The sequence below is a fragment of the Crinia signifera genome, chromosome 5, assembly GCF_055691185.1.
Source record: "Crinia signifera chromosome 5, ASM5569118v1, whole genome shotgun sequence".
Classification (NCBI taxonomy): Eukaryota; Metazoa; Chordata; class Amphibia; order Anura; family Myobatrachidae; genus Crinia; species Crinia signifera.
The window spans coordinates 264,983,696-265,010,626 of record NC_139221.1 but is presented as its reverse complement, the minus strand read 5'-3'; the positions used below and the strand labels follow the sequence as shown (position 1 = coordinate 265,010,626).

General features: G+C 43.6%; 1 protein-coding gene and 1 long non-coding RNA gene across 3 annotated transcripts; one reads left to right on the top strand and one right to left on the bottom strand.

The window, feature by feature from the left end:
* Positions 1 to 264: 264 nt before the first annotated feature.
* BTD (biotinidase) lies at positions 265 to 26,815 on the bottom strand. Of its 2 annotated transcripts, none has more exons than XM_083188968.1 (4): positions 26,732 to 26,815; positions 12,609 to 12,841; positions 7,066 to 7,215; positions 265 to 1,621 (listed from the first exon to the last, which is right to left on the bottom strand). In XM_083188968.1, exons 2-4 carry the CDS (start codon positions 12,825 to 12,827, stop codon positions 458 to 460), a joined length of 1,533 nt encoding a protein of 510 aa, XP_083045094.1. In that variant the 5' UTR covers positions 12,828 to 12,841; positions 26,732 to 26,815; the 3' UTR covers positions 265 to 457. The 2 variants fall into 2 exon arrangements, with proteins under 2 accessions (XP_083045094.1, XP_083045093.1); XM_083188967.1 differs by lacking the exon at positions 26,732 to 26,815 and adding an exon at positions 23,285 to 23,602.
* LOC146081058 (uncharacterized) lies at positions 20,119 to 23,716 on the top strand. The gene is made up of 3 exons (XR_014475054.1): positions 20,119 to 20,282; positions 20,387 to 20,507; positions 23,326 to 23,716. It is a non-coding gene; the product is annotated as an uncharacterized LOC146081058 (long non-coding RNA).
* Positions 26,816 to 26,931: the final 116 nt, after the last annotated feature.

Genomic DNA, 26,931 nt, shown 5'->3' with positions numbered 1-26,931 from the left:
TTTGTTTACATGCAGGTTGCCTTGGTAACCAGACGTTGCGTGAGCCGGTCGGAAGAACCGGAAGGAGAGCTAGCATCACTTCCGGCGACTCGCCGGCCACGGACGCAGGTGACGGGCTCCCGCTTCTGCCTTCTCCTACCTGATAAAGGTAAGAGTCTTATCACTGTTTGTTGTCACTTCTGCACCTTGAAAACGGGGTTCTCCCCCGAAACGTCGGTCTTTTTGCACAGTTTGATGCGTTGATTAAAACCACTTTGTATCAGTCTTCGAGTGCCGCCGCTGTTCTTTCACATCTACATCTCTCGTATTGGAAGGCACCGGAGCAGGCTGCACAGCCGGGAGTGAGTGCCGGTCCGCCCACCTACCTACCTATATATATATATATATATATCTGAATGGCCTCCATTTTCCACTTTAAGTGAACTATTAAAAAAATCGTCAGCATTACTCTTGAACTCTAGTCCCTGTCATAGTACCTCCCATACAATGCTGCCGTCACTAGCCCCAACCCCATTTTTGTTTTATTCATATAGCAGTAATTGTCTTTCCAACCCCAGTGGTCCGGTAACTGCAAAGTAACTCCTGATGTGACCAACATGGGGAACATGTATTTGGTGCTGAAGTTTCCCCAGAGCTGGAAGGTTAGGATGCTGCTTGCGTCAGTCACTTCCTGACCACAGGTTTTCATATCCAGACTCAAGCATTTCACTAGGGCACAGACCTGTAGGGAATATGTGCCATGCACCACGTGAAGACCATCAAATACCCCCAGGGCATACAGTTCTTTGGACTGATTGAGTTTCCTGTACTCCAGATAACAGCAGAGTGTTCCTGCACAGATGTGCACGTTCCCCTTATTCCCATTAAGAGGGGCAAAAGTGAAATTATCATACATCATCTCTGCATAAAACACATTTAAGTTTGAATGTTCTGTTGATTCCCTGCAATCTTCTAGAATATCGATTTTCTCACAGACCTGTGCACCAGGTAACTTGTCTTCAACTGCCTCAGCGGTCACAAATGAATCTGGTTCATCATGTCCAAGGGACAGCTCTTCTGAGGGGTTTACTGGAACCTTGGCTACTATAAGATGGCCGCTCTCACTAGCCATGTCATAGTGGTAGGAGGACCTCATAGGACTGAAAATGCCGCTTCCAGTCATGCCCAGAGTTGTGTGGTGGATGTTTGCTGCTAGGATGTTAATGTTAAACCTTGTAGCAAAGGCTCTCTGAATCTGAATTGAAGACAGAAGTGGCAACTGGTTCATCCAGGCTATTGGGTACAGGAGGTGCTGCACCTGATACTTTTCAATGAGACTCACAGACGGTTCATAGAACAAGATGTCAAAGCAAGTGAAGAGGCCAAACTGAGCAAAGGGAGTATCAAACACCACGTGCTGGACATCCGGAGGGGTGTCAAAACCAAATTCAAAGTACAGGTTTTGTTTGAAATAACTGGCCGCCAGTGTGCCATTGTCACTAAACACGACATTTGTGTTAAACTGGTATCTTCCATCTTGAGGGCAATGAGGGTCCACAGCCTCGCAGGGCACCTTAGTTCCCAGGTTAGCGACCACAAACATGCCATGGATTCTTGCCATGCAGCTAAGTCTCTGGAGAACCTGCAGATGGGAGAGAAGGACATGAAGAGGATGGTTCTCCAGGGAATGCTAATTATTATGTTATGGGCATTATAGGGGATGCCATCGATAGTCAATAGGTCAAGCACTATTGATTGACAGTCAACGGTCCACACGAAAAAAGGTTAACACATGCAATACATCGACATGGAAAAGGTTGGAATGAAAAAGGTCAACATAAGTTTTTCCCCTTTTTTTTATGTAGTTTTTCATACTTCTTATCCCTCTGGATAGATATTTGCATACCCGAAGCATGGCGAGCGTTACATTTATACGACATCCATGTTGACTTCTGTTGACATAGACATCAAAATAAAAACATGAAAACCTCGTGTTGAACTTTTCCAGGTCGACCTTTTGCTTGTGTCAAACTTTATGTGTCAACCTATTGACTGTCGACCCTATGACCCATACCCCATTATAGGATTGACAGGATCTAGGTTTTAGCAGGATTATGTTAATAATGTGCATCCTATTTCATAACATAACAGATCAGTGACCAGAACTGTGCAGAATGACTTATGGCCACACGACTACTAAGTGGGATGTAACTTGCCTTTCAAAATAATGAATATAACTGCATTGATGGGTGTAGTATGAATCTCCGACAGTTGGGATTGTGACGATCAGTATACCGACATCGAAATCCCAACTGCCGGTACTCCGACAGGGGTGAAAGTGGGAAGGTGCCGGTACTCCGACAGGGGTGAATAGCCCGTCAGTTGGGATCCCGACTGTCAGGCAATTAACAGCCGGGATTCCAATGTTGGTATACTGACCGTTGGAATCCCCACTGTGAGAGCTTCATCCGGCACCTGCATTGATGGGGAACTGGTAGTTAATACAGTAGTTTGGGTCTCATTTGGTCACTGAAATAACCTCACTGTGCTGCCAGTTGTTATGGATAATAACAGCATATATGCATCTGCAATATGTTACACTGGTAATCAGGTGACCCTACATAGAAAAAAAAAGAAAGTAATCTGAATCATTTTGTCTCAGCCAGAAGAAGCACTTGATGAATGAAGATCTGATCTGTGACATGTCAGGTTCTTTCATCTGCACTTAGACGAACTACTGTATATCGGGAGCATATACACAACATGCTGGTTCCCATTCTGTGCCTTTACATCGCTCATTCCTTTTGATGTTAGTAATGATTTCAGGCAAAGATGTCACTGAATCAACCTCAACAATTATATTCCCAGCGCTACATATTCAGCCTTTTATCTGTGATTAGACATACCTGGCAACACCGCGGCTGTTTGGTACAAATTCCCCATCCTTATTCTAAAACGGCAATATCACATAAGCTGCAAACGGCTGTGACAAAATGTTTTAGTGGGTTCAGTAGGATTTCCCGACAGTCAAAATACCGACAATCAATGGCAGTCAAAATACTGACATGTTTACAATGCTGACATTCATTATGCTGACAATCAAAATCCCGACATTTAAAACTTGGCATATCAACAAGCCAACGTATTTTCTTTTTGTGTGTCAATGCCACTGCGCTCGCCATGCTTTGGGCACGGTGCCTCACTGCGCTCGGCACACTATTATAATCTAACTCTATGCCCTCTTGAATCGTGAATTAAGAACAAGTCGGTTTCAATGAAAAACATGTTACCATGTCGGCATAATGAATGTCGGCATTTACGACGTGTCTGTAGTGTTCCGTCTAAGCTTCTTTTGCAGGATGCCGCACCCCTGCCCATTTTTAAAACCTCAAAATGCACCCTGCCTATTTGTGTGTGGCATTGTGCGCCCTTACAAAGCCCCCCACCGTGCTGACATGCCTTTGAGATCTTTCGGTGTGTGCCATCATGTGTAATGGGTAATATGGTGTGTGGTATAAAGTGTATGACATTGTTTCATGAGTGTAAACCTATTGCAGTGTGCAAGTAATCAACTACATCTCGCAATCCCCTACCTATAGGCTGCAGACATGCAGGGGGAAATTTACGAAAGGAAATTTGTAAAAAATAGGTGTATTTGTATCCAGAAATACATTTATTTTTTACATTTACTATCCCGAAAATATGGCAATTCGTATTAATAGCACATCAATATGAATACGAATTGCCGTATTTTCGGGAAAGTAAATGTCAAAAATAAGTGTATTTCTGGATACAAATACACCTATTTTTTTTACAAATTTCCTTTAGTAAATTTCCCCCACTGTATCTACTGAGCCTAATGCTGGGTACACACCTACAGATTTATCTGTCCAATCTGTCTGGTGGGAACAAAAACCTGGAAATGTATGGGAGCAAATGAGAATCATACATTTGCTCCCAAACACTGAAAAACTGTCATTCAAATAGATTGATCAAATTTGTCTGATTTAACAAATGTATAATTTTTTGCCCATTTTCCAGTGTTAGGGCGGGATGTATTAATATACATCGCCGCCCAGCCGCCGCGATGCTACCGCATATGTACTAACATATGCGGCTAGCATCGGGGTGCGGTGACGGAGACCCCCACGATACCTGTAATGTGGTGTGCGGGGGTCTCCGTCACATCCCGGCGGCTGTCAGCGTCCCCAGCGTCTCCTCCTCCCCCCTGCCTCCCGGCTGTGACACCTGCTGGGGGAGGAGATCGATGGAGGACGGGAGGACGGGTCGCGTGGATGGCGGGCAGCGGGTGGCGATAGAAGCCCATAGGCTTCTATAGGTGGCAATACCCTGCCTGGCGGAGACGGGGGGGAATGGGTAATGGTACATAGGAAAATGCGGTAAAACCCCCGTTTTACCGCATTTTACCCTTTAGTACATCCCGCCCTTTGGGAGCAAATGGGGGGGGGGGGGGGGGGGGGGCGTTGCTCTTCCTCATTGTATACATTACTAAGACAATGGCTATAATAAAGCTATATGCTTACACCTATCCTGCAATCCTCCCTTTTTTATTGGCCAGTGCAAACCGAGAATTTCTCATAGATGAACATACATCCTGCCCATATATTGTATCAAGCAATTTAGATACATCCCGCCAGCTACCGCTTACATACTGGCATTAATATGGATGCCACGGACAGCGTACCGGGGCAGTACGGATGGTGTAATGCAGTGGTAGCCAACTCCAGTCCTCGAGAACTACCAACAGTTCACATTTTCCAGACAATCCAGCTGCTGCACAGGTGCACTCATTACTCACTAACACATTTTAAATGATCCACAGGTGGAGCTAATTACTTCACTTGTGATTCTGTGAGGAGATCTGGAAAACATTAACTGTTGGTAGCTCTTGAGGACTGGAGTTGGCTACCCCAGGTTTAACGGTTACTGCCTCACAGCGCTGAGGTCATGGGTTTGATTCCCATCATGACCCGTACTGTGTGGAGTTTGTATATTCTCCCAGTACTTGCGTGGGTTTCCTCCAGGCACTCTGGTTTCCTCCCACAATCCAAAAATATACTGGTAGGCTAATTGGCTCCCAACAAATTAACCCTAGAATGTCTGTGTGGTACAGGGACTGATGTGAATGTTAAACTGTACTCTGTAAAGCGCTGTGGGATATGTATGCGCTATATAATAAACTGGTAATAATAAATTAATAAAACTGGTATGCATGTAGCACTGCAATTAAAATCACAAAGGATAGCTCTTCCAATAACAGCTATCCTTTAGAATATAAGGACTTTAAGGTTTGTAACCTGGAAATCCTTCTGCGTATGCAGGAGCCACACGGGATCCTGGGATTTCTCTCAGGGAACTACAGTATGAGAAAAGTAGTCCATATTGACAACACCAAATGACTTCCTTTTCCACTAGGTGGCAAAGTTATCACACAGTTCCTTGCACAGTCACTGGACATGTCAGCTCAGCTAGATTAACCCAATAAGCTCTTGCTCAAAGACATCAAATATACTTCTCTCATCAGGGAGAGAACATTTCTATTTTGTGTTATAACTTGCGGAGACACGCTCATCAGAACATCACTATGGGGCAGATGTATTAAGCCTGACGAAGAGATAAACTGGAGAAAATGTGGAAGGAGATAAAGCACCAGCCAATCAACTTCCAACTGTCATATTTCAAACACAGCTGATTGGCTGGTGCTTTATCTCCTTCCACATTTTCTCCACTTTATCTCTAGTTTATCTCTTCGCTAGGCTTAATACATCTGCCCCTATGACATATGTAAAAATACTCTGCTTTCTGAACATGTAACCATGTCTCATCAGCATATAGTGGAGAGGAGCAGCCATTTTGTGAGCAGCACCAATAATCAGAATGATGGCAGTTCTCAAAGAACCAGTAACAGCTATGACTGATACACAGTATTGGTTCATCTCATAAAATGGCTGCTACCACTGTGCAGGTAACATGTATACTACAAATACATCTTCTGCCGATCTCTCACACTAGCTAAGACATAGAAAGAGTGGAGCTTTTAACATCGTAACGCCAATCTTTCCCTAGGGTTAGAGTGTGGAGTGTCCTGGCATCCATTAGTGTTAGTTGTTTTGCAGGTGCTGCGCCATACCCATTTTTTTAATTTGTGAAGGCACCCTGTCCTTTAATTTCTGCACAGGGTGCTCTTCTGCCAAATGGGATGCAGCTGCAAGAGCTGACACTACTCAACTCCTCTGCTGAGAGCTAGGTGTCAGCTCTTCCAGCCGCATCCCTTCCTCCGCCACGCTGCTCACCTCCTCTGCTTAGAGCAGCATGTCAGCTCTTCCAGCAGGCTAAGCCCCTTCTGGGTAATGAGCATGTAACCCCTCCTGGGTCACAACCATGCAATACCCCCTGGGCAACGAGCATGAAACCCACCCATGTTAACAAGCATGAAACCCCTGGCAACAAGCATGTAACCCCTGGTAACAAGCACATAACCCCTGGCAACAAGCACGTAACCCCAGGCAACAAGCATGTAGGGAAACTGCACTTAGGTGGCATAATATGTAACAAGGGCGTAACTACCATGGGTGCAGGGGGTGCAGCTGCTATGGGGCCCAGAGCTGAGAGGGGCCCATTTTGCCTGTCAAATTATTATATGCTTTATGCATTTTTTAGCATTAGGTGAGAAATAGGGGCCCTTATAAACTTTTGCTATGGGGCCCACATGTTTCTAGTTACGCCACTGATATGTAATAGGCATTATGGTGTATGGCATGATGTTTAATAGGCATTAAAGTGTGTGGCATGATGTGTAATAGGCATTGCAGTGTGTGGCATAATATGTAATAGGCATTACGGTGTGTGCCATAATGTGTAATGGGTATAATACTTGCATAGCGTGCAATTTTTTATATATGATTTTTTTTTTTTGTCCGGTGGTGAGCACTCTGCCCTAAAAAAAAAATCCTACAGTGAACAATAATCCAGTGATCAAATAAACCTATAAACTCTACCCCATATAAAAAATGAAAAAAATCTTCTAAGAGGCGCAGGGAAATAGACAGCTTTCTTTTATCTAACCTCTGTATCTTGAAACTTGTCCGGCTCCAGGCATGGATTCCATGGAGGCAAATGGGAAGAGGGAAGAAAATCCAAGTAGGGGTAAATTGATAGTCTGCTGTAGTTAAAACCATGGATACCATCTTCTGGAAAGACAATGATTTGGACCCCCTAGTGTGGTAGTAAAAACAATGACAAACTAAATACATGACAAATAAATAATAGCAAAAGACAGCTTTATACTACAAACACACAAAACAACTTAAAGAGATATAGGGGGCCAATCAGACCTGATCGCATGGCTATGATTTAGAAAGGCGGATGATTATCGATCAACTGCGCATGTGTATGGATCATAGCACGCATGCGCAAGGCCAAAGAGTGAAAAAAGTCCAGCATCTATTCTGTTTGCAAGCCATTAGTAAGTAGATTGATAGGAAGCCAGTGCTTTGGGGTGGTAACCGCCCATTTGCTGGGAGTGTCAGGAAAAATGAAGGTGTGCCCACATGTTTTCAGTGAGTGCATGCAACGTCAGCTTTGGGCTCAGTCAGACTATCTCTATCGCACAGGCAGAGTACGTTCCGCATTATGCGCAGACTGAAAAAATGATTCGCTTGTGAGAGAGTTAAGAAAGGATTTGCAGTTACCCGCATTCCACCGCGACATTCGCAGCTATGCACAGGGTGGATTTTAATTGTGGCGGGGAAGCAGGTATCTGAGGCCAAGGCTCTTCTAAATCACCCTGCTGTAATCAGGTCTAAATAACACCGTATAAACAGATCAGAATAACAGGTTTATACAAATTGCGGGTGATTCTGGTTCCCAAACTCCCTCATACGTCTGTACGGGGAGTTCTATAGCAGCAGAATATTCCAAGGGGTTTTCTTAACACCGCTACCTTCCCATCTACCTCCCTTCCTGCCATACCACTGGATGTTTTCAATACATGTATAACAGAGACAGGGAACTGTGCATTAATGGTGCGTACACACGGGGGCGATTATAGCAAATATCGCTGGAAATATGGTCGCTGAGTGACCATATTGCCAGCGATGGGAGTGTGCACCGGCGATAAATCGCCGGGTGCTCGCTCCCGTTTTCTGCCCGTAGTAATCGCTGCGCCCAGCTGATTTCCACTGCCGGGCTCCCCCCGCAGTTTCTTTTTCATCAGCGACCATCTCTGGTTGCTGATGCAAACGGGACACCGATCGATATATCGCTCAGCGTGAGACATATATCGTTTGGTGATATATCGCCCCGTGTGTACAGGGTTTTAGAGCTGACTTTGTTTATGTGTTTGTACAATATAACAATATAAATAACACTAACAAATCTCTATTACAGAAAAGTTGTGTAGAATACAGTATTGAATTACCGGTCACCTGCCCCAAATGGAACATTGATTAACTAGGGCTACCTGAACCTTAAACTGTAGTAGTGGGAAATAGTGCTAGAACTCAGACAAAACTGCGGTCTTAAGTATTACTGGATACACCAGCTTCTACAGAATTGTAATACTGTAATGATCATTTTTACCGTATGCAGTACTATAAGAGATATTTTTCTCCCAGTGTTTTGCAGGCTTGCGATCTCAGAACTTAACATATCAGAGTCCCAAGAATATTTTTTCTTGTACCCTACATCTGATATGTGTTGATGTAAGTAATATATATTTTGTGTCTTTTGTCCATAATTTGTTATATTAGACTGTGTTGTTATTTGGAGGGTCAGTAATCCCTACATTATCATATTCAATTTGTGAGAAAGCGAATCCTATCCAGCATCTAATATACAGTATGTGTAATCCATCTTGTCTGCCTTTTGTTCATATGGATTGTGTATTGATATTGAAGGGACAGTGATCCCAATTTTATCATTTCTTGATTAATAAAAGTTAAGTTTTAACTAAGAGTGCCCCCAAAAACATGAGACTACTTTTCTTTTTTTGATAACCCGTACCCTTACTGTCCGGGGTGCACATCCACATTTGTCATGTGAAGGACTTCCTACTGTATATTCATAACCCACACAGAACACTATTACAGTCAATATAACAATATGTCAGGCATCTTGTTGGAGCATGGTTACCCCCACCCCACTGTATTATCTATATTAGAGCTACAGACGTAGCAGCAACAGCAACTCCAACCAACCACAGACATTAAGACTGATGCAAGTAGTCACACTGTATGTTTGTTGTTTCACCTCAATAAACACTGATTGCGTAAGACTGATGCAAGCAGAACAAAGAACCATTTTGTAAGGGCAGCCTCAATGGAATGTTGGGGGCATGATCCCAACAGCAGAGAGTCTAGAAGGGAGTGAGAGAACAGGAAGTGAAATAAGCTGTTGTACACAAAATGCTCAAGTTGTTTAGAAGCAAAATGTGGGACAGCTAGGATGATAGTTACAGAGGCTGAGAGGATGAAATGGTTTCATTAGGATTGGCAATATACAGAAGAATGGAATGTTCTAGTTAACCCTTTCAGCCCCTACATCTCTGTGAGAGATATGCAAAATATCTGCTAAAAATGCCAGCGTCGCTCACATTTGTTATATAAATTCAAATAAAAACACTACCTACTTCCCCTAGCCACTAAGAATCTATGTGATGGATTGGCACAGACTGATACTGTGGGTGAGATTTAATAGGATGAGATATTCAGAAAGTGAGAGATTTGGGAAGAAATCTCCAGTTTTTTTAAAGCGGCAATCATTTACACTTCAAAAACAAACTGGTTTTGCAGTGTAAATGATTGCCGCTTTAAAAAAACTGGAGATTTCTTCCCAAATCTCTCACTTTTTGAATCTCTCATCCTATTAAATCTCACCCAGTAGATCAAATTCTAGACTTGTGGGAACAATCATTGAGTCACGTAAATGTACCACACAGATCAAATCAGAAAAGAGAAGGGTTACCTGCTGGAAAATTAGTATCAGCTTCATGTTTAAAACAAACACAAAACAAATATTGTACACTTTCCAAATTAAAATAAAGTACCATGTGGGATTGCAACTTAATTTGGACTATACTAGTGATGTATCCCTTTTTAAGGCAAGTATATAAAGCACATTAACAAACCCTAGACTGCTTGTTGATGACAAATATTTAACATTTAAGTTGGGCTCACAGTTCTGTTAATGTGTCAGTCTAAACCATGCAGACACAGAAATAAATAATTATACTTTATTAAAAACACCATATGCCAATCTCTATGGTTAGCACGCTCATTTTTTTTTATATATATATTTTGCTTAGTCAAAAATTGTATCATCATTTTTTTTTACTATGTAAACACAATTACACTGACAAAGTAGATTTTTTTTTACTACTCGCCTGCAAACAAGATTTTTAAAGTATTATATTTATTAACTTTTGAATTATTTTTTTTTGTAGTTGTAACCCATAGCATATATTCAATCAGAGTCGAAATGGGCTTTTTCGTCAAAATATTGCCAAATTCGACTGTCAAATTTGTTTTGTCGTCAATTCAATCCGCCACTTTTCGCAAAAAAAGGTTTACATTTTTGGCTTTTCGTTAGGTGAGCGTCTCCAAGGTTCATAAAACAGCTTTTCGCCATCCTATTCAATGCCACAATGTCGAAGCCGTTTGAGTGTTTTTTGCTGCTTATTTTATCAACTTCATTACGCTTTTCTGTTGGAAGCTGACGCTGAATGTTAATTAATTTTATTTTTCTTCCTTTTTTTTGCTGTCAGAAACCATGTGCATTAGTTTTACTGGAAATGCAGACATATCCGACAGGTTTTGGCCCCGTTTCCAGCAATCTTAATCCGACTAGAAAAAATATCGGATTGCGTCAGGGAGGATGGCGCCGGATGAGCAGAAGCAGCTCACCCCATGCTGTCCTCCCGCTCTCTGCACCCTCCTCCTCTCTCATTAGGTTCCCGCTGCCGGGCCGGGTGAGGAAAGCTCACCTGGCGCTGTCCTGCATCCCAGCGTCACTCACCTGGTCCTGGTGAGCAGCAGCGGCCAAATCTGACATTCGAACATGCCCGCTAATTGAACAGGTAGTGTCCGACAAATGAATATTGGAATGGATCCGACACTAAATGAATACACCCCATAGAACTAAAAATATATGAATTTCTAAATACTTAACCCTTTGAGTGCCAACAGCTCTGTGAGAGATGTTCAATATATCCACTAAAAATGCCAGCGCCGCTCACATTTGTTATATAAATTCAAATAAAACATGTTGTGTAAAAAAGATTATATTTCCTATATAAGGTACACATTACAGGTCATCACGATGAATAAAAATGTTTGCTTGGCAATTTTTACACCTATTTTGACAAATTCACTTTGCACTCAAAGGGTTAATTTGCCCCATTGCACTATAGAAAAGAGGGAAGTTCTTGCCACATACAGTTCATTAATACTGGTCAATTAGCATGCTGCTTCTACATAACCAAAGACCTTATTAATTAGATAATTTTTACAGTGTGGTATAACAGCCCATAAAATATAAAAGTTATAAAGGCTTCCTAATAATTACTGAAATATTAATGTCATATATATTTAATGATCTTACCATCATATATTGAGTATACAGGTTGAGTATCCCTCATCCAAATATCCATTATCCAAATTATTCTGAAAACCATAGTCTCCAAAATTTCATTTTATTTTATTTTAACTGGCACTACTGAGGATGTGATATCTTCCTGGCACTATTGGGGAGATGACATGTAACTGGCACTAAATACGTGCAAGGACATGACTGCTTGGAATTCAAATTCAGTGTCTGGGATTGTACACAAGGGGCCTGATTCAGATCCATTTGGTACTGCGTTCGCACGCAGTACCGATGTTGCGCGTCTGCGCAGGCGGGTATCTGCACATGTGCAGGCGTATGGTGCATGCCGGCGTGGGGGGGGGGGCGGAGATGGGCGGGGCGCCGGGCTGCCCCATTACCATATGGGAACGCACAGCGTTCCATGGGCGTTCCCATGAGAACGCTGGGTGTTCTCATGGTAATGAGGCAGTGACGCGGGTGTGGGGGGGCGGGTAGCTGACATCACCGGATGTCAGCTGCCCGCCTATATCCACGCCAGCGTGCACGCAAATGTAAGTAACTGAAAAGTCACTTATATATGCGTGCATGCTAAACATCATTCGATGGTCGGTGACCATCGAAAGATGTGGGTGGTTACCCGAGCCACCTAGCCATGCGAATAGATGTTTATGCAAAACATCCATTCGCACTTTGAGGGGGCGGCGGGGGGGGGGGGGGGGTTGTTCGCCGGGCGGGGTTTGGTGGACTCGCAAGGCTGCGAATTCGCAGCATTGTGAATCAACCTGAATAAACCCCAAAGTTTGTTTCATGTTTTAAAACCTTGTTTCATGCACAAATAAAATATATGTGTGTGTATTTCATGTGTTTGATGTGCTTACAACATAAATGGAAGATACCTCATTGAAATATGAAAATATTCCAAAATACCGAATAATCCATTATCTAAAATTCTTCCGGTCCTGAGTATTTTGGATAAGGGATACTCAACCTGTACAATGTATGTTACAAACCAACACATACTGTACCTTTTCAGCAGCTGCAGCAACCTGCTGTTCATATATCTTTAGGTTTTTGGCCATAAATTCTAAGGCAAGTTTCCGTGTTGTCAGAGCTGAAGAGTTCTGGTTCAATATAACATGGTGCTCATATACCGCAGCCACATAGTGTGTTATTGCATGGACAACCCCTGCCATGGAACAGCAGTAGGAAACCAGAATAATAAGCCTGAGGTTTACTGCCAGCATTTCCGACACTCTACCTGGAAAAGATAAAATAACCAATTGGTCTGATTACGGTCATAAAAGATATAAAACAAAAGTTACATGACAACCTGAATAATAAATCTCATTAAAAATAAAAAAAAGACTGAATATGTCTTTTACTATCCCGAGTTAGGTGGTAGAGCCAGAACTGATTCACTCTCCTGACTGCCAGGACTTTTGCACGGATGTCCAGCCTGTATGCAGTCATTTAGGTTTTTATTCTTTTTTTGGGGTGGTGGTGGTGGTGGTGGTGGTGGTGAGGGGGGTTTGATTGAAGACATACTAGAACTACAAAAGATTAATCCACTACTTTTCTAATATCAGTACAGCTGGGTACAAATCTCGTTAGCGATATTCTCCTTCATCTCGCATGTACAGACAACGTTAGACATCGCTAACCACTGCGGGAGCGTGCATCCTTGACAATATTGTGCATATACATTAGAGCAGTGGTCGCCAACCCGTCGCTCCAGTAGCGATCCACAGCAATCAGAGTGGCTCGACCACTGGGCCACCGCCCGCCGCTCTATTATCCGCCGCTGCCGCTTCCCTTTTTCACTCTGAGGGGGGGAAACGCATTGCGCGTCTCTCCTACCCCTCACTGTGCATCCCTTTGACTGGGCCGTCCATCAATCAGAGCTCGCGGGTCAGAAGCCAATTAGGAGCCGGCCCGCAAGCTTTGATTGGCGGACGGCCCAGTCAAAGGTATGCACAGTGAAGCATAGGAGAGACGCGCAATGCGCTGTGCTCTCATCCCCTGAGAAGGGAGGCAGCGGCGGCAGTGCAGGACACAGGACACAGACAGCGGCACTGCAATGGGACACCGGATGACCGGACTGTCCTCTCCCCGGCAGCAGCAACAATGGTGAGTGAGCTGCTGCTGGGAAACTAGCACTGTGGGGGCATACCTGGTACTGTGGGTAAGTACCTGGCACTGTGGGGCATTCCTGTTTTTGGCACTGCGGGGCATACCTGGCACTGTGGGGGCATACCTGGCACTGTATGGAAGTATCTGCCACTGTGGGGGTATACCTGTTTCTGGCACTATGGGGATATACTCAGCACTATGGGGGCATACCTGGCACCATGGAGGCATACCTGGCACGTGGGAGCATATAGGTATCTGGCACTATTAGGGGCCTAGCCTATGTGTATCTGGCACTATTGGGGGCATATGTGTATCACACCCCCATTTTTATTGGCCGCACCCCTTATGGCATGTGGCTACACCAGGGGTGGGGAACCTCAGGCCCGGGGGCTATATGCGGCCCTCATAGCCGGGATTAGACTGCGCATGCACAGTCTATTGCCGGGCAGCGTCTGAGCACTCGCTCAGGCGCTGCCCGGCTGTTCCTGACCCGGCATGCGGCCTGCGCAGGCCACAGCCCTGCACCACCAGCATTGGAACTCGCCGCCGGGTCTCCCTCAGCCGCCTGCCTCCTCACCGATGCCACCTGCTTCCCCTGCTCCCCAAAAGTAAGCGAGAGTGGCACTGGCCCCGAAACATGCTCGCCGCCAGGCTAACCACTGCCGCACGCGTCATACCAGATGCCTGCCTCCACACCGCTGCCATCTGCCCCCCCCCCCCCCACCACTCCCCAAACGTCAGTCAGTGTGCGGCACAGGGACAATTTTCTTTTAGGCATGCCAATCCCGGGATTGCAAATTCTACAGTCAGTCTTAGTGGAGCATGAAATCTTGTTTGCATATGGAGAAGGTTATGGCCTCCAGTGCTCACACAGTACACAAGCATTGGGTTATGGTCTCTGCCCTGCCTCGGCCAGGGGTTACGGTCTCTGCCCTGCCTCGGCCAGGGGTTACGGTCTCTGCCCTGCCTCAGTCAGGGGTTACGGTCTCTGACCTGCCTCGGCCAGGGGTTACGGTCTCTGCCCTGCCTCGGCCAGGGGTTATGGTCTCTGACCTGCCTCGGTCAGGGGTTACGGTCTCTGCCCTGCCTCGGCCAGAGGTTATGGTCTCTGAGCTGCCTCGGTCAGGGGTTACGGTCTCTGACCTGCCTCGGTCAGGGGTTACGGTCTCTGACCTGCCTCGGCCATGGGTTACAGTCTCTTCACTGCCTCGGCCATGGTTACAGTCTCTGCACTGCCTCGGCCATGGTTACAGTCTCTGCACTACCTCGGCCATGGTTACAATCTCTGCCCAGCCTTGGCCATGGTTACAGTCTCTGCACTGCCTCGGCCATGGTTATAGTCTCTGCACTACCTCGGCCATGGGTTACAGTCTCTGCACTGCCTCAGACATCTTTTAAAACTTTATGATTTTCTGAGGCCATTCATAGGCATATATCTTGAGGATATGATCAATAATTCATCTACCTTAACATGTCTTTGTTAGCTTGTCAGTTGTGTACTGAAGATATAAGGAGAACATCATTTTAATATCAAACTAGAAAAATGTGTGTAATGAGGTGCCCAAGCCCATCACTTCAATAAATGAACCCAGCAATGACTCTTGCAGAAAACATGGAATATATATACGCAAAGCCAAACTGTGAATGTATTGAGTCGTGCTGGTGAAAAACCAAAGCACTTTGAACTGGGCATCTAGAGTGTCTTGTATAGGAAGTCCATTGTGCATATTTGCATTGCTGTCTGGTTGCTATCGGTGATCACACTATTTATAATTTTCTTTTTTAGTAAATTACCTCCAAAATCTCTTTGTTTTTCTGAACCATAGCAAAAGTTGGTATAGAAAACCCTTTCTATCTCCAGAGTCACTTTAAGTTATTCTGACCTGAAAGCATTTTTTCTTCTCGGGGCAAAATGAAAAAGCCTTTTACAGGATTCCCGGTACTATAGACTTATTTGCCTTAGTTCTGTAATATTCTTGCAATTCAAAAGACCATTTACCAAATTAACTGTAAAATGTCAGACTGGTCTGAAGAATTGCAATTATCCTAATGCAACTCTCCCACTTACAGACTAGAACAATTTAATATAATGTATCCTGGTTATTACACGGCTGTTCTCAAAAGCAATTGGTCAATGTCCTTGTGCAGCTCACATTTAAAACACCATAAAGAAGCATTTACTTCAGTTGTCTTCTAGCCCTAGAAAGACTGGCACAGTTACCACCCAGTGCTCAGTGTTTTGCTGATAGTCACAGCTCAGTATGGGCCCGATTCTAGTCTGATCGGTTTCCGATGTTGAAGGTCTGCACATGCACAATTCTGCGCATTTGCAGACTCCCTTTGCGTATGCCATTGGCGATAATCACACCTTCTGAGGCTTTCGCTTTGTTGATGGAGGGGAGGGGGTGGACAGGGGCCGGGGCAAGGGAACGACCAGTATTTTAATTATTTCTTTCCCCTTCGGCCGCATGCGAGGGTATGTGTTCTCGTACACATCCCCGAGTGTACGCAGCCTAGCGAGCTAAAATATAATATTATGCTCCATAATACATAGGGAGAGATAAAGCAGAGAGAGATATAGTACCGATCACTCCTATAATGTTACAGGCTATGTGGTCCACGTACTATCACTCCACTTTTGTGGAGTTAATGCCGTTCCTGCTTCACCTGTCATTGACGTACAGTAGGAGGTGGACTGTGTACTCTCACCCCTGCTTGCCAACAAGTCTCATGTATCACTTAAAAAAAAAGAAAAAAAAAGCTTTATTGACAAGTAGCCAAACAAACAAATCATATCTTCCTGCATCTCCCCAGTGTGGAGAAGATGATACTGTCACCTAGATGTGACAATGCTGCCACTGGAGACAAAGGCTGATGGTGAGTAACCTCTCCTCTTCGTTACACCTGGGCTATTTATCGCTTCCATAGGTGCCTCTGGCACTGCTCAGTGATTCAGGTGCAGCGCAGATATTCTAGCCTGATCTTAGCACTAGCAGGCAGAGGAACTTTTTATCGAGAAGGGATGTGTACAGGGAGTTGCTCAGAATTTTTTTTTCTCCAAGCTTTGATAAGTCTCCCCCCATAAACATTAATATAATAGTGATAGTAATGGGAAACTGTACCTGCTCTTTATGGCTTTATGTGTAATATAATAGTGATAGTAATGGGAAACTGTACCTGCTCTTTATGGCATTATGTGTGTTCTGCATTTGCTGTAAAAAAATTGGAGCTCACGAAAGAGTAGCCAATTAGCAGTCCCCACTGTGGTCACTGCTGATTGCCGACGCGCATTTTTAAACCAGCTTCTTGCCTTGAAAAGGCTGGTTGCGAAATGCGCGTCAGCATTTCTTGTTATCCGGGGGAAAGTTGGGTGACATAATGTATTTTGATATGGCGGCCTCCTCTAGCAACCTTAAAAACGGTCTGCAGTATGGGGGCAGCCATTTTATGAGTGTCACTTATTATATTATATTAGCACTGCAGCCGAAGCCGGGGACCCGACAGATCTGCATGTTCGGGTTAGAGGCAGCGGCGCCGGCAACGGGGTAAAGAGGGTGGAGGGCAGGAGTCGGGACCTGACATAAGGTAACTATAGTCCCGCAGACCCCCCGGCGCCCACACCTCCTTAGCGCCTCCCCGCCACTGCGGGGGCTGCGGGACTATAGTTACGCCACTGGGCCAGGATGCTGACCGCACCTAGTCTCCTCAAGTTTTATCCTGGTTTATGCGGTGTGGTAAATCTAGGGACATGGTTCCCCACAATTAATATAGATTACCTATCACCGCCTGGATAACTCAGTACCCTCATTTGATAGACACCACACAGTCTTGCACATTATTACGGAGATTGATTGTGACCACCCCCGCAACACCAGGGATGGGATGTTACTCCCTTTTTAGATCATGTCTTCAGTCTATTCATGTTGTATGTATGTTTTTACATTTTCACAGTTATTTTAGATGTGAATAATAAAAGTTATATTTTATATTTCTTTCTCTCTTGTGCACCGAAAAATAAAACCTTCTATTGTTTCCCTAAACCTTTCCATTTACTGTCTTGCGGTAGCACAACTCATCATAATTTGAATGAGAGTTTGATAATAAGGAGGTAATCTGAAATGATTAAACTCCCAGTGAGATCAATAACCCCCCTTTTTTTTTGTCTCCATGGCTGCTGCCTGTAACCAGTTAAAGGGCCTGGCATCTATCCACTACGCTACCACATGGGCCCACTTTATGTCTGAACCCAGGACAGAAGTCCCAGCAGTCCACCTCTCCGATGGCTGCCCTGCCTGCAACAACTGTCGTACTTGCTACTCCTTTGTGCGTACCCCTGCCCTGACTCAAGACCAATGCGCTCACTCCAGTCATAGTTCTTTTTATCATTCACTAGTTGAAATGATAAAAGACAATGGGGGTATGCAATGTAACGCCACTATTTCCGATGGGGGAAATGGCAGCGGCTCCCTATTCAATGTTTTCTTTAGCGACAGCATTGATGCAGGATCACGGCAGAACGGGCCTGACTTTAGAAGCTGCACGTTCTGTTGATAACGGCCGTGGATCGTTGTGATCCCGGCCGCTAATCGCCAATACATGGCCGTTTTCGCAGCCACGCCCCCTTTGCACCAATTGACAGGCAGGACATTGAATGCCACCTGTCCTTCTGCAGTCAATCAGACCACAAATGGGCTAGGACCAGGGCTGTCGGGAGGTAAGACAGCCATGGTCCTGGATTGCACACACCCCAATATTTGCTCAGCTTTATCTGAAATAGTCTGATTTGGGTTAATATACCTTAAATCCTGAAATAGCCAAATATGAAATAATGGGACATCCACATTTGTGCAACATGAGCTACCAATGGGGAAAATTTACTAAGAAGGTAGTTTTATTTCAGATGAGATGTTGCTATGGGCAACCTATCAAATACTATCTATTATCTTCTAGAAGGTGCTAAATAAAGAAGTAGATTCTGATTGGTTGCCCATAGCAACATCCCATGTGAAGTAGAATACACATCTTAGTATATGTCTTGTGTAATTTCCTAGCACAACAAGATCTAAGATGGGCCATTTGTAGCTAGCCTGGCTGGTTTTTTTTTTTTTTTAAAGCCTTAGTACATTAATGAAAAAAACAAAAAACATTTCTATGGCAACATGCTAGTGTTACAATATACATTGTACTTGCTATGGTGACAGAACGATGGGGGTACATTTACTTAGGTGATAGTTCTATTTCAGATGGGATGTTGCTATGGGCAACCAATCAGAATCTACTTTTTATTTATTTAGAACCTTCTAAAAGATAATAGATAGTATCTGAATGGTTGCCCATAGCAACATCCCATCTAAAATAGAACTCCCATCTTAGTAAATCTCTCCGACTATGGGCTTTATTCTGGTCTGTGCGTACGGAGCCGAATATGCGGCCAGGACCGTGTGTCCTAAACCCCGCCTTCCGTACGGATCGCTCACTCTGTCCGAATGCGGTAAGCCGCTGACCGCACGGAGCACGAGTGGATTACTCATGTATACACCACCTCCATCTCTGGGAACCTCCCCCATCATTTGATGGTCGCAGACCATCGAATGCAGGCCCGAGCGGTCAGGCAGCTCCCGCGTGCTCAGACCACTCAGGCATTTCTCCGTGCAAAAGCAGGGATCTGGGCGGGCAGCTGACATCCGGCAATGTCATATGTCCGCCCCCTACACGTGCGTCACGGCCGCATTACCATACTTACGCCCAGCGTTTTCATGGGAACGCCCATGAAACGCGGGGCGTGTGCATATGGTAATGAGGCCAAACAGCCCTTCAACGCCCCTCTCCTCCCCCTATTCGTAGTGTAAACAATTCATGCGGAATTTGGACGTATGTCCCTTTCGCACATGCGCAGATATGCCTCTGCACATGCGCAGACACAAAACTTCGGCGGAACGACCGCACGCGGACATATCCGCACCAACCAGAATAAGGGCCTATGTCCTATACAATGCTTTAGTGACTGCAGTTTCTTACATGCAGTTTTTTATTGCAGTACAGAACATACAGCAATACAATCTCATGATCAGTACTGCGAGGGTTAAATAGACGAGTACAGCGTTGTCGAACATGAAAATGACAGAAAATTACGATCACACTTTTAATTCCAAGTGTTGTTAAAAAAAGAAAAATCAAGAAGCATCTTTCAAAGCGAGCAGCTCTGACGTAGGAGTGAAGCAGCTCTCCAAACATAAGTGCCCTCTCCAAGTTTTATCAAACAAGACATCTCATAAAAACTTACCTTTATTAATATGCCCCCCCCCCCCCCCCCCCTCTCCTCCCCAGATAATACACCGCAGTCCTCTTACTCATGACAGATATTCTCCAAGGACTCTAATTACTACTCCATTTGTGAGTGAACAAAGCAGGTCAACTGATCCGGCTCATCCACACACAACTTTAGTGTGGGATGCGTATTGTCATTAAGACTTATAAATTGAGTCACTGAATCTGGCTGTCACTCTGTTTAGCGGATGACAAGGAAGCAGCTGTGGACGCAGAAGCACAGAGCTACATTTCTTCACAAGGTAAGAACATTTACACCAGGGAGGGAACTGCACACCAATATTATACTAATTCCCAGTTCACACATGGATCTATCTTTCATTTCATTTTTTTTTTTTTTTGTCAGGATGAAAAAAAGCCATATTGTAGCAGCCTATGTAATATCGCTACTTATCGCAAGCATCGCTGCCCAGTCATCCAGAGAAAGAGAATGGAAATCTTTGGGAAACCCATACAACAGGGATTTGGTAACTAATATTTACATATTGTCATTTCACTTTTTAAGGTTTGAATTTATTGTATATAATAGGCTGTGTGTGTTCAGTATATGGTATTAATGGGTTTAATTTGGCATTAAAAAGAAACAAAAGTGTAGCCAATGTTAATTTAAGAGTGCAGATAAGTTAAGCAAAGGGTTAATTAGGAATAAAACAAAGTGATTGAACATTTCATTAAATACCGTATTGGTCAAATATTTAACCCTTTGAGTGCCAAAATTGGTGCGAAAATTGCCAAGCAAACCTATGTATTCATCATAATGAATACATACAATAATAAGTACATACATACATACATTACACTACATCATAATGAATACATACATTACACTACATCATAATGACCTGTAATGTTTACCTTATATAGGACATCTAAGCTTTTTTTTTAAACACATTTTTTATTTGAGTTTATATAACAAATGTGAGCTGGCAGTTGGCACTCAAAGGGTTAATAAAGACTCAAGCCAGTTCTTAGCTGTATTATACAAAGTATACTGCAACTGGTATGATCACTTTTTTGTTTCACAAATCATATAGATTTATGGAGATAGCAATATGTACCTTTGAGCAAACATGACTTTCATAAGACACAAGAAAGGGGTGCGTATATATACGGATATATAAATAGTATTACTAAGGCGGTTATTTATCATAGCTCAGAGAGAGATAAAAATGTTAGCGATAAAGTACCAGCCAGCCAGGTTGTTTTTGAAAAAGGAAACCAGTCATTGGGTCACCAGCATGTTGATCGACAGTCATTAGGTTGACACCATTAAATAGACATGTATTTAGGTCGACATGCAGGAAGGTCGACATGAGTCTAGGTTGACATGGTCATTAGGTCGACATGGGTTAGGTCTACAGTCAAAAGGTCGACATGGGATTTTTCACTTTTATTTGAGCCAACAGGCGGTATTTCACGCCCTACCAACCACTAGGGTGTGGTGGGAGAAAAAGCATGGCGAGCGTACGCGGTGCTACGTTTCAGTGTCTATGTCGACTGTGTCAACATTCTGGACAAGAAATATGTGAAAAACCCCATGTCGACCTTTTGACTGACGACCTACCCCCACGTCGACCTTCCTGCAAGTCGACAAATTGGTGTTGACCTAATGACTGTCGACCAACATGCTGAGGACCTAATGATCCATACCCTGAAAAACTAGTTAGGAGCTGATTGGTTTGTATTTCTCACAATTTTATCTTTATCCAGGCTTTAAATGGGTGTGGGATTAAAAGGTTGACAGTAAATAGGTCAATCATTATTGGTCGACAGGCAAAATGTCGATATATGAAATATATAGACCTGGTCTAGGTCGACATGTGTAAAGTTTCTGCATTGACAAAAGGTTGATAAGCAAAATGTCAACATGCAAATGGTCTACACAAGTTTTTTCACATTCTTTGGTGTCTATGTCGACAATGTAACCGTATTAGTGTACCGGGGCCCCTCGCATGGCTCAATGCGCTCAGCACACGATTATATCCTCCCTCTATGCCCATTTGGATCTTAATGTAAGAACAAGCAAGGTAAATAAAAAGAAAAACCATGAATATCTCGTGTCGACCTTTTCCTGTTGTGACCATCAGCATGTCGACCTTTTGCTTGTGTCAGCCTTTTATCAATGGCAACCTTTTTCATGTCTGTCGACCAAAAGTGTTCAACCTATTGACTGTCGATCAATCGACCGGATACCTTGATAAATACTGTAGCGCCTTTAAGTTCAACACCAGCAATACATTTATGGATATAGATTTTGTCAGTTTATAATTAATGTTTTTTCTCCATTGAAATGGGATTAGTGAGCGCAACGTCAGACTGTGCTGGCTTTAGGCTAAAAGAGATAAAGTAGCATAAAACCATGATAACTACATGATGCAGTCACAAACAGGAGAGTGTGAACACAATGATTGGGATTAAGAACAAAAACTAGTATGTGCTTGCAAAAGGCTTAAAATAAGCAAGAGAAATTAAAAAGCTAATGCAATTAACAATAAACTATTTAAAGTTCCTCCTTAGCCATGCACCCAGTTTGCCTATATAATTGGTGTACCCATTGAATTCAATGTATGAGCTAGATTCAGTAAAGCAAAAAAGCAATTCATTTTTGTCTCGAACAAACCATGTTGCTATGCAAGGGGAGCACCTACATTTATATTGTTTGAGTGCAGGGCAAATACTATCTGCTTTTGCATGTAGCTCACAGATGTTAGCTTTCTTTTTCCACTGCAATTTCCGTTTCAGTTTGAATAAACCCCACCCAAATCTAATGCAGTGTTCACACTGCTCGTGTGAAATACCCGGCTTTTACCTGGCATTTTAATGCTGGGACTGCACTGACGGACCCCCGTTCTCACTGCAATGGCAAATTCCCGGGTGAAGCAGTTCTACCCAGCAATTTGCCTTTCAACACTGTTTTTTTTTTGCAGTGTGAACGGGTCAACCCATGCCTGCATACCCGGGTCTCAAACCCAGGTAAAAAGCAGGGTTGGAGACCCGGGAATTTCGTCACGGATTGACCCATTTACCCTGCACAGAAACAAAATAATTAACACAAATCTAACTCTCTCTGTACATGTTACTTCTGCCCCACCTGCAGTGCACATGGTTTTGCCCATTTTGAGAAAAAAATTGTACTGCGATCAGATCAGGGTCACTGTGTATAGCAAAACAATGATAATAATAATCTATCCATAAAAAGAAGTTAGTCTAAAAGTAAATAGCTAAATAATGTACAATAGCGTACCCTCTGCTCACTGCTTATTTGGAGCCTTTATCTGATTACAGTTCTTCAAGTTCTTGAAGTCTTACATCACTGGAAGAGGAACAAGAATGATGAATCCTGGGAATATGGACAAGCTTGTGAGTGACTCAGGCGCTAACGGAGAGACCAAGTACAGCCACCTGCAGCAATACATGGACAACAATGAGATAGCGGACATCTAGGCAGTGACTGCGGGCACAACACGCAGGTCATATAACATGGGTAACACAAACATGCCAATGTAAACATATAGCTCTACATTCTCATCCGGCACTAATCAATTATGCAGCGCTTCAAAGTATTTATTTAGTTTTTAATTACTAATAAAACCTGTATATAGTTTTTGTTGTATTTTATGTTACAAATGAGGATTGTATTCATTCTCTGGATTAAAGCTTTGCTGTAGTTTTTAAATTCTGTTTTATTATTACATTGTAGTAATGGTTTTATTCAGCTCCTGGCTGTCTGCCATAGGTACATTCTGGGGGGTATTCAAATAGTTCTGCTTTTTCTCATAGGCAAAACACGGAACTAATTTACTCCCGACTATTCAACTGAGGCTGTTTTCGACACTATTGAAGGCATTTTTCACCAATGCCTTTTCACTTTCAAGAGAAGAGGCATTGGCGTAAAATGCCTCAAAAAGCAGCAATTATGGCTGCAATTTCACCGGCAAAGTGGCAAAAATATGTGGATTAGCGGCTAGTGTGTACCCCGCTTTAGGTATCTGATAAGTTCAATAGACCATCTGAAATGTTTTAAAACTTCCATTTTAAAACCCAATCATGTTTTACAACAAGAGGATACATTGTATTATTCACATCAGTCCTTACCAAGTGAAGTTTACAATCTATGTGCCCATTAATCAAAAATATTTGTAGCTATTTCTTCAGTTACAGTAGCTGCAAATATTCCGTATCCACTGAATGTATTACTGAGGAACGCAGCAGGTATCGCAGATCGCTCCTTTCACACCAGCAGCCACATGCTAAACGGATAAAAAGTGGCTAATTGCTTTAGTGTATGATCTAATTTAGATGTTTGTTTCAACCCACCCCAACCAAATCTAAAGCTGGCCATACACTAGTGCTATTTGGTCACTTTTTATCTGATTTTGGTGGATATAGCCAAAAAATAGGATGAAAAGTGGCAAAATCGCATTTGTTTGACATCAGATCCGATGCTGGTCCTATGTGCATCGGGTCGGAGATCGGACCTCAGGCGTAAGATTAAACTGAATCGCAGGCATCAGATGCACACTGTCTATGGTTTTAGCACCTGCGATATACGTTGCATGTGATTTGCTTTATATAGCCATATGTGCCAGTCCCTGTAACCTGTACAGCACATCCAATATATTGCATGTAAAAATAGAATGAAAGGGCTCTCGGAGAGCTGCCGGAGGTGATCAAAGGAAATCGGAAGCGACTTGAGGCTCAAACAAGTCGCAGTAGTGTATGAGGGCCTTAACTCTCTCTCTGCCCCAACTGCCGCGCGCATGGATTTATCCATCATAAGAAAAAATCAAGTCTGAATTTGGCCCACAGCATGTAACATGTCAGTTAGGAGTTCATTGGCTGGTACTTTATCTCTCTCTATTGTATCACTCTCCTAGACATAGCACATCTCCACTAACAAACACACACAATATGAATACCAATATGTTTTGAATTGTGAGAGCAAAAACACGAAAACATTGGGAGAACATACATATAGTATATAGGTATATTACCACTATAAGAACTGAAATGTATTTGAAGAACATGATCCTGTCGCATTCCAAACAGATCCCAACATGAGCAACGGAAAATTGAGAAACAATCTTTGGAGCATTTCCAATAAGTTGTGAATCTGCGCTAATGGAGCCTACACAGATATCGATGAGCAGTATGAGCGATGTAAGATCACTCAGAACACTTAGCGCTGAACAGTGTTGTGCCACTGAGTGATCCATCATGGCCAATGTGCTCCATGAGAACACTGGTCCTGACCGCTAACTAGATTTATCCAGAATTAATCTCTGGGTCGATAGTGAGGCGCGGTGGCGCGCATTGTTATCACTATGCCCCTACACACGGAGCTATGTATTTTCTAAGTGATCTACTGAGATTGCTTTGAAAATGCCCAGGGATCGCTATTTGTGTAGGCCCCATCAGTGCTGAAATCCATTTATTTCCCCCAAGCCTTCAATGAAGAGGTTGCACAGTGAATAGTGCTGGGACGGAGCTCTAGCACGGTGCAAAAAAGGAGGCACTTCAGTCAGAAAATGCCGGCACTCATGACTGGTTTTCTCCAACTTAGCAGCGCGCGGACTACAATATCCCTGGTGCTCCCTCCCGGCACTATTCACTGCACATCATACTGAATTGGCATCAATATGTTAACACCAAAAGGAGGACTTGCATAAAGCTGGCAATGAGAAAGGGTTGACATACATAAGAACCGCAGTGACAAAAGCCTGATATGCATTAGGATGATTTTGACAAAAGGTTGACTGAGTTTTTCATGATTATTTATTTTCATTTTTGGACTTTTTGATACTTTTTAACATCCACATGTTACTGTTCCCAGAGTCCTTGGGTATGTTTTTTTTTAAACACACTTTATTAGTTGGAACACATAAACATACAAGCAAGCTCGTTTACAATAAAATATAGAATAGGAAGAGAGGTGAGCCCCTCAAGGGCAGAGTGGCTGACTGACCGCTGGGGGTGCTCATTGTGGCGAAATGAGACAAAGTAGCTATAGAGAAGTGATGAAGAGAGAAAAAGGAGAAGGAGAAATGAAGGAATAGAGAGGGAGGGAAGGGAAAAGGATGGGGGAGGAGGGAGGGGGGTAAGAACTTGAGGGAAAGGGGAAGAAGAGGTAAAGAGTGAGGGTGGGGGGTGGCCTACGCCGTTGAGTCCTTGGGTATGTTAAAGTAAGAATCATGAAAAACTCAAGTTGACCTTTTCATGTACAGACCATTGTCATGTCGACGTTTTGACTATCTAGAAACGGTCGACCTATCATCCAGATACCCAATAGTAGACCCACCTCACCCCTTCATCTGGATCAGTGGTCAGGGAACTCGGTCCTCATTACCCCACACAGTGCATGTTTTGCTGGTAACCCAGCAGGTGCACAGGTGTACTAATTACTCAGACACATTTTATAAGGTCCGCAGGTGGAGTTAATTATTTCACTTGTGATTCTGTGAGGAGACCTGCAAAACATGCACTGTGTGGGGTAATGAGGGCCGAGTTCCCTGACCACTGATCTGGATGCTGCAGTCACAGTGTGACTGGGATGAGGATGGGACTGTAATCTGCATGAAGTATAAACATATGAAATATTGTAGCAACTCCCCAATCCCCAAAATAAGTTCAGTGTAATGGATTAAGGTCACCTCTACACCTAGGTAAGAGACTACTGTACTGGATCATCTACCTTCTATACAGCTATGTACTGAGTATGTGTATGCTCCACAACAGTGACACTGCGCTGCTGCAGGACACACCGGCACTGGGGAGTACTATACCCGAGCGGCAGCGATAGCACAATAGCACATAGATACCCTGCGGCGGTCACCGGCTGTCACATACGCTTCCTAGTATATCCGAATCGGCATATTAATTTATGCATGGCAT